Source organism: Sinocyclocheilus anshuiensis, unplaced genomic scaffold (genome assembly GCF_001515605.1).
Source record: "Sinocyclocheilus anshuiensis isolate Anshui unplaced genomic scaffold, SAMN03320099.WGS_v1.1 scaffold3329, whole genome shotgun sequence".
Classification (NCBI taxonomy): domain Eukaryota; kingdom Metazoa; phylum Chordata; class Actinopteri; order Cypriniformes; family Cyprinidae; genus Sinocyclocheilus; species Sinocyclocheilus anshuiensis.
In genome coordinates this window covers 15,246-27,690 of record NW_015557070.1, presented here as the reverse complement: position 1 = coordinate 27,690, position 12,445 = coordinate 15,246, and the positions used below count along the sequence as shown (strand labels likewise).

The window sequence follows — 12,445 nt, the reverse complement described above, 5'->3', positions numbered from 1 at the left end:
TGTGTGTCTGTGTGTGTGTGTGTGTGTGTGTAGATGGAGGGTGAGGTGAGTCTGGTTGCCGGCCGCAGTCAGAGAGAAAAGAGAAGATCCTACAAAGATCTGCTGAGAGAAGAAGAGATCATCGACGCAGAGGTGCGCAAGACCTCCAAGAAATGGCTCAAGGTACATCATCATCATCTTCATCATCTCAGAGATCAGCGTGTGTGTGTGTGTGTGTGTGTTGTGTAGAAACTGAGCTCTGCTCTTCGCAGGACACTGATGTCTTTTACTCCGGCGGTGAGCTTCAGAAGAAGAAGCACTATGAGGATCATTTCTACAGAGGTGTGTGACTCTAGTGATTTCTGTAGAGTAAGTGCCTTTCAATTCTAGAAGTTCTTGTTTTCCATTCATAGATCGAACCAGTGCAGGGTGATCACTAGATTATTTAATTTGATTCCAAAATGTGTTTGGAAGTCAAACAGACAGGGGAGAGAATGACAGTCACACCAGAATATATTGAGTAGAGCTCGCTGATCGTTTGAGAGCGTCAGAACACACAACACTTTACTGATCGGCCGATCTCTCTTCAGGATTATGGCTCATGTAGTTCTGAATATTTGGCGTTTACTTTATTTCTAAGTGAACTGAAGTATCAGAAGCGTCTATCATCACCTCTGTCTATAGTGAAGAGACGTGAGAGGAGAACTGTGTGTGTGTATGTTTCTCTTGTGTAGATCATCACAGCAGCTCCGGATCTCATCAGAAGAAGAAGCAGCGCTCGCTCCTGACGCTCCCGGACCCGGCGGCCTCGTCTCAGACGGCTGTGACAGCAATGGGGCTCCTGCAGGCCATCACCTCTCCCACCGCTGAGACACCGCCTCCCTCGCAGGAGCGCAGGACGGACTCCAGAGACGCCTCCTCCTCCTCCTCTTCCTCCTGCAGGAGGCGGCCGCAGGTGGTGCGCGAGGGACTGCCGGTGGTGGGCGAGGAGGTGGAGCTGGAAGGTGAGGAGACGCTGTTTACAGTGGATCATCTCGAGTTGTTCATCAGGAACCCACACTAGTTACACACTAACTAACGTTAAAAAAGTGAAATCGCAATCAACCACCCCTTTAATAATCAACACTCAGATAAAAGCTCTTTCCATGGTTAAAATGCTGATAGAGTGAGTGCATGAGACATGATTCATTATTCAGTTATATGTTCTGATACTTTTTTTGTTGTATCATATCAAAAGTAACCAGCCTCACTGCAGTTATTGGATGAGAGGCAGTTTTGTTTGCTCATCAACTGAAAACCTCACAGACTAACAGATCAGTCTTGGGATTTAAGAATATTGGAATCATTTAAACAAGATCAAGAAAGCGAGATTTTCAGCCCAGTGCTATTAGTCTGTGCATGATACGGTTCACTGACACCCAGTGCAGGATCCTCACCGCAGTTCAGCTGGTTCTTCAGTGACATTAATGCACAGTAATAGATGACAAAACACTTAACTGTAACCAGTGTAATCCGTCCCAGCTGCAGATCAGCGTTCAGTTTGTGGCCGCTGCTTAAAGCTTTGTGTGTTTATAGTGAACACCATTGATAATCGTAACACTGGTGTTTGATCTTCTAGCTGCTCAGTGATTTCAGGTTGTCTCAGACTGCTGATGGTGTCGTGTTCATCAGGTCATTACAGCGGATGCCATGATGTGGCCGACAGCAGCGGCTCGTCCTCCTGCGACGACAGTGAATGTGAAAAACTCACGGTCCACGGATCCTCGTCTCACAGCAGCAGCAGGAGGAAGAAGAAGAGCAAGAAGAGCAAGAAAAAGAAGGAGCGCGACCGCTCGCGAGAGAAGAAACACAGCAGTAAAGCAGCCAAGAGAACGCCGTCAGGTACGAATGCCGTGCTTCTGTGCGTCTGAACGTCTGTGTGCCGCTCTCGCGTGACCTTTGACCTCTCTGTCCTCAGCCAACGGCAGCACAGAATGGAGCGCTTGCACTACAGTTCATCACAGCCGCGAGGAGAAGAGGAGGAAGAGAGAGGGAGGAGGCAAACGCAAGAGCAAAGACAAGGTGAGGAGAAGCACTGAGAGACAACCGAAACACCAGGAGCGTCTCACTCACACTGACTGTCTCTGTGTGTGTGTGTGTGTGTGTGTGTCTGTGTGTGTGTGTGTGTGTCTGTCTGTGTGTGTGCGTGTCTGTGCGTGCGTGTCTGTGCGTGCGTGTCTGTGCGTGCGTGTCTGTGCGTGCGTGTCTGTGCGTGCGTGTCTGTGCGTGCGTGTCTGTGCGTGCGTGTCTGTGCGTGCGTGTCTGTGCGTGCGTGTCTGTGCGTGCGTGTCTGTGCGTGCGTGTCTGTGCGTGCGTGTCTGTGCGTGCGTGTCTGTGCGTGCGTGTCTGTGCGTGCGTGTCTGTGCGTGCGTGTCTGTGCGTGCGTGTCTGTGCGTGCGTGTCTGTGCGTGCGTGTCTGTGCGTGCGTGTCTGTGCGTGCGTGTCTGTGCGTGCGTGTCTGTGCGTGCGTGTCTGTGCGTGCGTGTCTGTGCGTGCGTGTCTGTGCGTGCGTGTCTGTGCGTGCGTGTCTGTGCGTGCGTGTCTGTGCGTGCGTGTCTGTGCGTGCGTGTCTGTGCGTGCGTGTCTGTGCGTGCGTGTCTGTGCGTGCGTGTCTGTGCGTGCGTGTCTGTGCGTGCGTGTCTGTGCGTGCGTGTCTGTGCGTGCGTGTCTGTGCGTGCGTGTCTGTGCGTGCGTGTCTGTGCGTGCGTGTCTGTGCGTGCGTGTCTGTGCGTGCGTGTCTGTGCGTGCGTGTCTGTGCGTGCGTGTCTGTGCGTGCGTGTCTGTGCGTGCGTGTCTGTGCGTGCGTGTCTGTGCGTGCGTGTCTGTGCGTGCGTGTCTGTGCGTGCGTGTCTGTGCGTGCGTGTCTGTGCGTGCGTGTCTGTGCGTGCGTGTCTGTGCGTGCGTGTCTGTGCGTGCGTGTCTGTGCGTGCGTGTCTGTGCGTGCGTGTCTGTGCGTGCGTGTCTGTGCGTGCGTGTCTGTGCGTGCGTGTCTGTGCGTGCGTGTCTGTGCGTGCGTGTCTGTGCGTGCGTGTCTGTGCGTGCGTGTCTGTGCGTGCGTGTCTGTGCGTGCGTGTCTGTGCGTGCGTGTCTGTGCGTGCGTGTCTGTGCGTGCGTGTCTGTGCGTGCGTGTCTGTGCGTGCGTGTCTGTGCGTGCGTGTCTGTGCGTGCGTGTCTGTGCGTGCGTGTCTGTGCGTGCGTGTCTGTGCGTGCGTGTCTGTGCGTGCGTGTCTGTGCGTGCGTGTCTGTGCGTGCGTGTCTGTGCGTGCGTGTCTGTGCGTGCGTGTCTGTGCGTGCGTGTCTGTGCGTGCGTGTCTGTGCGTGCGTGTCTGTGCGTGCGTGTCTGTGCGTGCGTGTCTGTGCGTGCGTGTCTGTGCGTGCGTGTCTGTGCGTGCGTGTCTGTGCGTGCGTGTCTGTGCGTGCGTGTCTGTGCGTGCGTGTCTGTGTGTGCGTGTCTGTGTGCGTGTCTGTGTGTGTCTGTGTGTGTGTGTGTGTGTCTGCAGAAGAAGAAGGTCTTGACAGCATATCAGATCTTTTATAAGGAGTACAGAAGCAGCATTTTGGAGGAAGAGCCGGGCCTCGGTGGGTTCATCTTCATCTTCGTCTCATGTAGATGTTTGATTAGCAGCACATGTAAAGTGACCAACCAGAGTTTCTTAAGCGCCCAGTCAAAACTATGAATATCTGAACAGATCAGCCAATCAGATTTTAGCTTGCTGTTTGCAATTTTCTTTTACAGTATGAGTGATGATAAAACTGACGGTTTATTTAATGTCAGTATGTTTCTGTCTGTTTATTTGAGCTCAGATTTTGGGGATTTGAGCAAAAGACTGGCTGATGCATGGAAGCAGCTGCCCGAGGGAGACAAAGAGGTGCTGAGCATTATCATTACCCATGATGCAGTAGTGTGAGGTGTGTGTGCTGTCACTGATGACGGGCTGATGGTTCTCAGGTGTGGCGAGATAGATCCGAGTACCTGCAGCGGAAGCAGATGAAGTCTGAGAGCGGCAAACACGTGAAGCACGTCAAACAGCAGCACGCGTCCCGAGCGCTCAAGAACGGCAGCAGGGTCAAAGGTCAGCAGCTGTGTGATAGTCAGTGGATGCAGCTCAATGATGTCAGCTGATGTGTTTGGTGTTGGTGTTCAGGGCATCACTCAGGCGCGGCTGTGGCTCCTGCAGAAGGCGCTGTTGTGCTGAAGAGGCAGGAAGCAGCATTGGCTCCCAGCCAGAACGGATCAGCGCCACGACCAGCAAACACAGCTGCGTTCTCCCCGCTCAGAGACCCAGACGTGGATCCCATCGACGCAGCCGCACACCTGCAGCTGCTGGGAGAGTCTCTGAGTCTGATCGGACGCAGACTGCAGGAGAGAGAACATCTCAAAGAGTGAGGATGTGTGGCCCACTCTCACCTGCAGGGCCTTCATTCTGGAGTGGGCATCGCTGCTCGAGAGCAAGGCAAGATGCTCATTTATACCTTTACTCTATTTTTTATGCACCCGCTGAAACCAAATTGCTGCAAATTGACGTACTTTTTTGACTCCTTAAAAGGCTGCTTATGTAGGCATCTCACTAGCTTACCAGAACTAGAGTGTCACCAAATATTGTTCTAACAGAAAAGACCAATGCTGACTGATGGATGGCCAGAGAGAAGTGACTGGAAGGATCTGACTCTGAGCAGTGAGCAGGATATAGAGAGCGCCAGGAGAGTCATTCTCACCTGGACCAAAGACCTGAGGGCCCAGACTGAGGTACACACACACACACACACACACACACACACTCACACACGCAGGCACTCACACACACACGCACGCGCTCACAAACACACAGAACACACTAATAAACACAGACACACACTCATACACACACAGGGGTGTGCAAATGTTTTTTTGTTAGCCGAACCCCTTAGACATAAAGTACTTACTTAGATTTGAATGTTAATATAATTTAACAACATATTTATTGCATGTTCATAGTTCTCTGATGTCAGTTAATGGTCACACTGGTGTTTTAGCAACTATTCTATTCCCACTAAAGTGAATAGAAAATACTGCCACTACTACTAATTATTATTATTATATATTACTCTAATATATTATTTTAACTTTTATTATTTATTTTATTTACTTGTACTAATTATAATTTTAAAAGAAAGAAATATGAGTGTTGTAAGTTACAGTTGTACTGTAAAAAAAATGTTCTTTTACATTGTTACTATAATATGTCTTAAATTCTTAACTTTCAAACATTCAATCCCTCAAGCTTTTATTTGGGATGATTGCTTTTGAAATGCTGTAAAGCAAGATGTGAATGTGTAAATAAACTGTAACTGGTGCACATCGTGCTTCTGAATGCACGGTAACTTCACAGCACATACAGAGATGAGCAGCTTTAAAAGCATCTCGAACTGATCCTTCTGCGCTCAGAACGCCTCGGCTCAAGGGTGGGAAAGCTGCCAGTGTTTCCTTTCTGGATCTGTTTCTTTAAACTCCTGCTGATGAGGATGAACAGCACGCAGATGGTCAGATGATCTCTCTCTGTGTGTGTGTGTGTGTGTGTGTGTGTTTCAGGGGATGGTGACGGTCTCCGGCTCTCTCTCAGTTCTGCTGGACTCAGTGTTGTGTGCTCTGGGTCCGCTGGCCTGTCTCACCTCTCAGGTCCCAGAACTCAACGGCTGTCCACATCATGTGCTGGTACTGACCCTCCACGGCTTTAACACTTAAACATCAGTATCATCACTAACATCAGCACCAGAAATGATTTGACCTGTGTGTGTCTGTTTGTGATCAGTCAAACACTCTGGACAACATCGCCTACGTGATGCCGGGTCTGTGAAGGCCTCCTGATGCTGCTCCCGAGGCGGATCAAACATCCACTAAACACTTCACGACTCGCTCAGTTTTGCACTGGATCAACTCTCAGACACTTCAACTTTTAACCTGCTTCTTAACCCTGCGCTCCATTTCTATCTGATCTAATGTTGATTTTGTATTTCTGTTGTTTTTCTCTCAATAAAATCCATTTTAGTATGTTCTTTTAACTCTGGAGTGGCCCGTCTTTTAATTTCGTTTGGTTTGTAGGCTTTGTTTGTGGTTTAAATATTGTCCGTTTGAGAATATACAAAGTCGGCGTTCAGAAATGAGCGATTCGCAATGTGTAGCTTTCTCAGCGTTACAACAGACATTCGTGTACATTTCTTCTATAGTCACCGTCCTGATGCAGAGAATCTCACCGGGCAAGATAAGTACAAGTTAACCCTAACCTAACTCTTCCTGAATGAAAACACGTCACCAACAGTCTGTTCCCACTGAGTTTCTGTGCTCATGAGGTCTCTCCAGCCTGGTCCGTACGCAGGTTTTAGAGGGGTTTGAGCACTTTCCAGCTGGTCAGGGGTGGGAGACCAGCTAGATGAACCTAGAGCAAACCAGTTTAGGCTGGGTTCAGATTCTTGTCTTCCAGCACGTCTCTTACTCGAGCGGCTGCATTCGTCTTCCATCAGCTCAGGCAGAAACTGAAGCAGCTGAGGGCGAGACACTCCCTCTGCGAGTGGCGGCTGCAGGTTTGGTGGGTCTGGGTGCGGCTGCATCGCTGTGATTCACACGCATGGAGTGCACCGTTCCTCCACCCACAGCTACAGGTGTGGTGCATCTCTGACAGACGTGAGCGGAGACAGACACTTCACACTGAGATCAGGACAGACGGAGTGACGCTGACCTCACTGACACACATGGATTTCTCTGATCAGGGTAAGACTACAGTGATTCTCACATCTTCATGTTCTCCTGCAGTACAGTAGGCTTGGAATTGACTGAAAATGTAAAATTTCTTTAAATGAATCATATTATACGTGGCTTGGTCATGACTGAGGAGAAACACACGGCACACTAGACTAGTTTAATTATTTGATCTGTTGAAGTTATGATTTGTGTTACTAATGTGTGAGTGAAAGCGTGTGCTGAATGTCGTGCAACTGGACTGACGGGTGTCTCACATACAGGAATGTTTGAGGACAAAAGACAACAGGAGATATTAATCGCATGAAACTCAGTCTGAAACTATTTTAGAAGTCTACAAATGTAGAAAGCATGTTTTACATAACAAATGTTCAGTGAAGGAGGTTCTGAAACTTCAGAAATGCATGAAGTTACTGCACTATTGTAGTTCCAGATGTTTCTCAGTGTCTGATTGTTTCTGGAGACTCATATTTTTACTTTGTCTAGATAATTTACTTATATTTTGTATTTTAGTAACGATTTTTATTGTGCATTTATGTTTCTGTATTTTACTTTTTACTTCCTTTTTTTCATATGTTGTGTAATGATGTTCTTTGTTTTTAGGGTGACCTTTTAACATTCTGTCAAGGGTCTACAGATGAAAAATAGCCTTTTTGGCTAATTCTGGCACATTTACAGTTTTGTTTATTAATGTGCATTGTCCCTGTAAACAAATAAACTTAAAGTGTGTTATGGTCTTAAATTCGTCCCGTCTGCTGTCTGTGATGTCACTGCTGAAGCTATGACACGCTTGTGATGTCATAGTCAATCAGTGTTGGCAGGATGTCACCTTTTTTGCAGCCACAGAGTTATTAGTCACATGAAATCTAGGTGATTGGCTCAAACCAACGTGTAGCCAGAATTCATGAGCAAAGACGGCAGCATGCAGCTCATACAGAGGCTTGCTCCAGAGTCTGTTTATTAGTGTCTGACTATCGTTCCGTCTGTGTTTTTAGTTTCTGTGGAGCGGGGGATCGGTTCTCACCGTTCCCTCTCTGAGCTGAGTTTGGTTCTGGTGGGCAGCATCGGCTGTGGGAAGACCATGACAGCGGACACCCTGCTGGGTCAGAGTTCTGCTCCGAGCCCCTCGGCCTCGTCCCGTGTGAGTCAGATACGACGAGGACTGTCGGCGGGCTGGCGGCTGAGCATCGTGGAAACCCCTCGCTGGTACTGGCGGGGCAAGGAGGTGGAGGCTGACATCCAGGAGGAGACCCGGCGGTTCCTCAGCTCCAGCGTTCCCGGGCCCTGCGTCTTCCTCATTCTCATTCCCATCGGGGAGTTCACGGAGATGGAGCGGCGCATCCCGGATCAGCTGGAGCGCATGTTTGGGCCGTCGGTGCTGGGTCACACGCTGGTGCTGCTCACCTGTGGAGAATACCTGATGGGCCGCGGTCTGGAGGAGTACCTCAGGAAGGAGGCGGGGCTGCAGGAGGTGGTGAGGAGGTGTCACGGCCGCTGCCACGTGATCAGTAACCGCAGACCTGACGACAGACAGCAGGTCCTCACTCTGCTACAGAAGGTAAGCCACTGGGACCGGGATACAGCGGTCCGACTGAAAGCTTCCTCTGATTGGGGTCTATTCCAGAGGTGTCCAGTCCTGCTCCTAGAGGAACTCTTTCCAGCAGAATTTAGTCCTAGCCCTAAATAAACACACCTGAACCAGCTAATCAAGGTCTTGTTTGAGCCAAACTCTGTAGGGAAGTTGCCCTCGAGGAGCAGGACTGGACACCACTGGGCTGTGTGTCTCCGAAGCATCATAAGCCTACAGAGATCTTTGACTCCAATGGGCTTCACAATCTACTTGTGCTACAGTGCTATTGGGAAGTGCAGCTCTGGTCTGTTCTAATGTGGTGTCTAGTTCTGATCTTTAGGACTGACTGACCACACCATCCTTTTACCAGAGCTCAGATCAGACCCATTAGTTAATCAATACTGAAACCATCAAAATGAGGTTGCAGATGTGTATCATGTTGTTTAGCAGACCAGCTCATTCTAGTCCAAGTCATGACCAAATCCAAATAATCCCGAGTCCATGACAAGACCAAGACCATGAACATTTGCTCTCAGACTCTGGCTCGACAAAAATGTGTCGTCTGCACTGCATCACAGTGTTTTTTCATGAGACACCAAGAGCGATGGAGGCGTTACTGAACACATTTATATCAACACATTAGCATGTTTGATGCTGAAATAAAGGACTTTTGAGCTTGCAATTCAGACTGCAGTGGACTGCAGTGGAAGGGATGATTAAGATTGCTTGACAAAGCCCAGTTTTATAGAAATTTGTTAGGATTTTGAGAAATGTTTAACCTGTTTCCCGTGTCTCAGGTGGAGCAGATGATCCAGAGGAACGGAGGATTTCACCCGCTCAGAGACGAGGAAACACACGGGAGAGACGTCAGAGAGGAGAAAACAGAGATGAAGCTCAGTGCAACAAGTGACACGATGTGGAACGGAGGCAGCGGAGGAAAACAAACACAAATCAATATGTTTGACAAACACACAGGAGAAACAGGAAGTGATGTAATGACTGGGAGACGCCTGATCAACGGGCTTCAGTCGCAGCAGAGCGAGTGTGAGGAGACACACTCCCAACACACACCGCTGGAGAAAAACCCGAGCTTCAAACTCAACAAAGGTGCTGAAACGAACCCGATGACTGAACGAACACATGAAAGTCATTCAAAAGATCCAGAAGTGTCCAATCCTGTTCCTGGAGGCCAGAGTTTACTCCAGCTCCAGTTAAACACACCTGAACCAGCTGATCAAGGTCTTTAGGATCACTGGAACCTTCCGGCTCTTGGAGCCAAGCTCTGCAGGAACGTGGCCCTCGAGGAGCAGGACTGGACACGCCTGATCTAATCAAACTAATCATGCAAATACTAACGCTGAGAAGACGTGTTGCTGCCAATTGGAAGACAAAAGAATGGTATGCTTGAAATGATTCTCATTTATGAGATGTTATATTTGTGTGTAACTCTAGAGGGAGCTATTCTCAGTCAGATGATGGAGGTGCCAGAGGTCCAGTACAGCCAGAGCTTCATCAACACCAGTACGTTCATATTATGTTCACTTATAACTAGTCTGCCACGAAAAGAGACTCGGTTGTGCATCTGTGGGATTTTTCACCTGTTATATGGTGCAGCAGGTGAAAATGGTTCTCCTGGTCATTTTAAGGTTAGGGTTGGGGTTTAACACTAAGACTAACCCTAACCTCTCCTCAACAAGACACATAATCTGAGGAATCATTCACGTCTGGAGCACAAACACTGCAGGATGACACTAGGGCTGTCAAAATAAAATTCGAATTTCGAATATTCGTTGAATTTAAAATAAAAATCCACATTCGAATGCAAAAACGTTGCATTTGAATTTTAGGTGTGCGTTAAGGAGGCAGCTTTATCAGCGGCGCACGAGATGCGATGACGATGTGAGTGTCGTTGCATTATAATGTGTTTGTTAGTCTATCCAGTTGAAGCCACTAGATGCAGCGCTGCTGCGTTGTTCATTACAAATATTGCAGGAAAAGAGAACATCAATGCGGAGAAGATCTTGTTTACATCAAAACTGAAACCAAGCCGTTCACACAGAACACATATTTCACACATTTTCTAGAGGGACATCTATCAGCGTTGCACTCGCGTCTCGCGCAAAAGAGCCGCATGTTTAGAAAGCCATGTCAAATTAATGCTAGTTTAACTTTGAAAAAAACATATCTCGAGACTATGGCAGGGTTTTTTTAAATTATTTTATTTTATTTATTTTTTTAACATTATGCACTTTTTTCACAGATAGTCATGTTATCTTATGCTTTGAATAAACGTGCATTAGTAATATTTTGCTCGATGCGCCCTCTTGTGGCCTCAGAAGGCAAACGCTTCTCTTCACCCTAACTGAAATTATGCATTTTAAATTTGAATATAATTCAAATTTTGATCATATTTAAGTACAAAATTCGAATTTAGTTTTTCAGCCATTTTGACAGCCCTAGATGTTAAACACATGCACACTAGTAAACACTAATCCAGGGGTGTCCAAACCTGTTCCTGGAGGGCCTCAGTCCTGCAGAGTTTAGCTCCGACCCTAACTAAACACACCTGAGCCAGCTAGCCAAGGTCTTCAGGATTATAGAAACCCCCAGGCGAGTGTGTTTGAGCTGGGACGATGGCCCTCCAGGAGCAGGATTGGACTGACACTGATACATTTGCTTATGTTTCTCACTCTAGTCCACCACACTTTTAAGAAGGTTTCGGATGACAGTGAAACTCTCTCTCCTGTATCATCATATTCCTCCTCTGATCCTCTGAACGACTCTTCTCTGCCTGAGCTGAGGCTGGTTCTGCTGGGTCGCTGTGGTTCTGGGAAGAGTGTGGCCGGGAACATCATTCTGGATCGTGAGGAGTTTGTCACGGTGGCCTCTCAGCGGTGTGTGATGGCCCGAGCGCTCGTGGAGGACACACGGGTCAGTATAACACAGTTCTCCAACTTTAGTTCTGAAGATGAGTGACTGTGTGTTTGAAGGACACACGTGATCGAGCCTCGTTTCTGTCTCCGTCAGGTGTCAGTGGTGGATACTCCGGACTGGTTTCAGTCGGAGAGGTCTCCTGAGGAGGTGAAAGCTCAGATCTCCTCATGTGTGGCCCTTTTGGCCCCGGGCCCTCATGCATTCCTGCTCTGCGTCCCTGTTGACCAACCTGCTCGTTCCGAGCTGCCGGCCCTAAGCACGCTGGAGGGTGCATTCGGACCTGACGCCGTCCGCCGGCACACGGTCGTCCTCTTCACGCGCTCGGAGCTGCTGCCGGACACAGCGGAGGGTGTGGAGCAGGTGGAGGCATACATCACCTCCCGACGCCCAGAGATGCTGGAGCTGGTGCAGAGATGCGGCGATCGCTATCACGTCCTGCAGCGTGGGAACACAGCCGGACAGCAGAGCGGCGGCGTGAAGGAGCTGCTGGAGAAGGTGCAGCAGACGGTGAAGGAGAGCGGAGGAGACTTCTACAGCTGCACGCTCCACCAGCAGACTCTCAGGAGAGACCGACAGCGTGACAGAGACAGACAGAGTCCGGCTCACTCTCTGGATGCTCTGAAAGAGGAAGAGGAGGAAGCGACGTCTACGGTGAAGAGCGAGCATCTGGACTCGGCTGTTCCGGCTCCGTTGCTGCTCCGCTCCGTGTGGGAGACGACGAGCTCGTGTGCGGGTCGTGTGCCCAAGCTGCTGGCCGTGGGAGCTCTGACAGGAGCGGCGCTGGGGGTGTTCATCGCTGGAGCTGTAGGAGGCGCTGTAGGAGCAGTGCTGGGCTCTGTGGTCACTGAGGTCGGGAGACGGAGGCTCAATAAACAGAAAACAGAGTAACAGACAGTGTGATCTGCTCTGGAGAATCACTGTGAACTGTAAAATAATTCCGTGGTTGTTGTTTCTTGTATCATATCAGTCTGTACAAACTCAAAATGATATGTGACCCTGGACCACAAAACCAGTCTTAAGTGTCAATTCTTCGAAATTTTCACTCTCACTCACTCACTCACTCACTCACTCACACACACACACTCTCACACATTTATTCAGCTTTCGATTTATGCATTAAGCAATAAATAATCTTTCCATTGATGTATGGTTTGTTAGGATAGGACAATATTTGGCTGAGTATTTGAAAA

General features: G+C 48.9%; 2 protein-coding genes across 5 annotated transcripts in view; both read left to right on the top strand.

Moving 5' to 3' along the window:
* The window catches only part of hmgxb4b (HMG box domain containing 4b), a 6,863-nt gene extending 806 nt beyond the window's left edge, over nucleotides 1–6,057 (top strand). For 3 of the 4 annotated variants that reach the window (XM_016471375.1, XM_016471378.1, XM_016471377.1), the window contains 11 exons: nucleotides 34–162; nucleotides 252–321; nucleotides 714–983; nucleotides 1,651–1,860; nucleotides 1,937–2,040; nucleotides 3,519–3,597; nucleotides 3,823–3,887; nucleotides 3,968–4,091; nucleotides 4,164–4,385; nucleotides 5,583–5,710; nucleotides 5,808–6,057. In XM_016471375.1, the coding sequence (XP_016326861.1) occupies nucleotides 34–162; nucleotides 252–321; nucleotides 714–983; nucleotides 1,651–1,860; nucleotides 1,937–2,040; nucleotides 3,519–3,597; nucleotides 3,823–3,887; nucleotides 3,968–4,091; nucleotides 4,164–4,385; nucleotides 5,583–5,710; nucleotides 5,808–5,852 (1,446 nt within the window). In that variant the 3' untranslated portion in view covers nucleotides 5,853–6,057. Of the gene's footprint in view, nucleotides 1–33; nucleotides 163–251; nucleotides 322–713; nucleotides 984–1,650; nucleotides 1,861–1,936; nucleotides 2,041–3,518; nucleotides 3,598–3,822; nucleotides 3,888–3,967; nucleotides 4,092–4,163; nucleotides 4,389–5,582; nucleotides 5,711–5,807 lie in introns of all 4 variants that reach the window. The other variant, XM_016471376.1, reaches the window with a different exon arrangement.
* Nucleotides 6,058–6,060: 3 nt separating this feature from the next.
* On the top strand, nucleotides 6,061–12,231 carry LOC107676722 (uncharacterized). The gene is made up of 6 exons (XM_016471374.1): nucleotides 6,061–6,763; nucleotides 7,747–8,309; nucleotides 9,119–9,428; nucleotides 9,774–9,842; nucleotides 11,017–11,252; nucleotides 11,349–12,231. Exons 1-6 carry the CDS (start codon nucleotides 6,745–6,747, stop codon nucleotides 12,141–12,143), a joined length of 1,992 nt encoding a protein of 663 aa, XP_016326860.1. The 5' UTR covers nucleotides 6,061–6,744; the 3' UTR covers nucleotides 12,144–12,231.
* The last annotated feature ends 214 nt before the right edge of the window (nucleotides 12,232–12,445 follow it).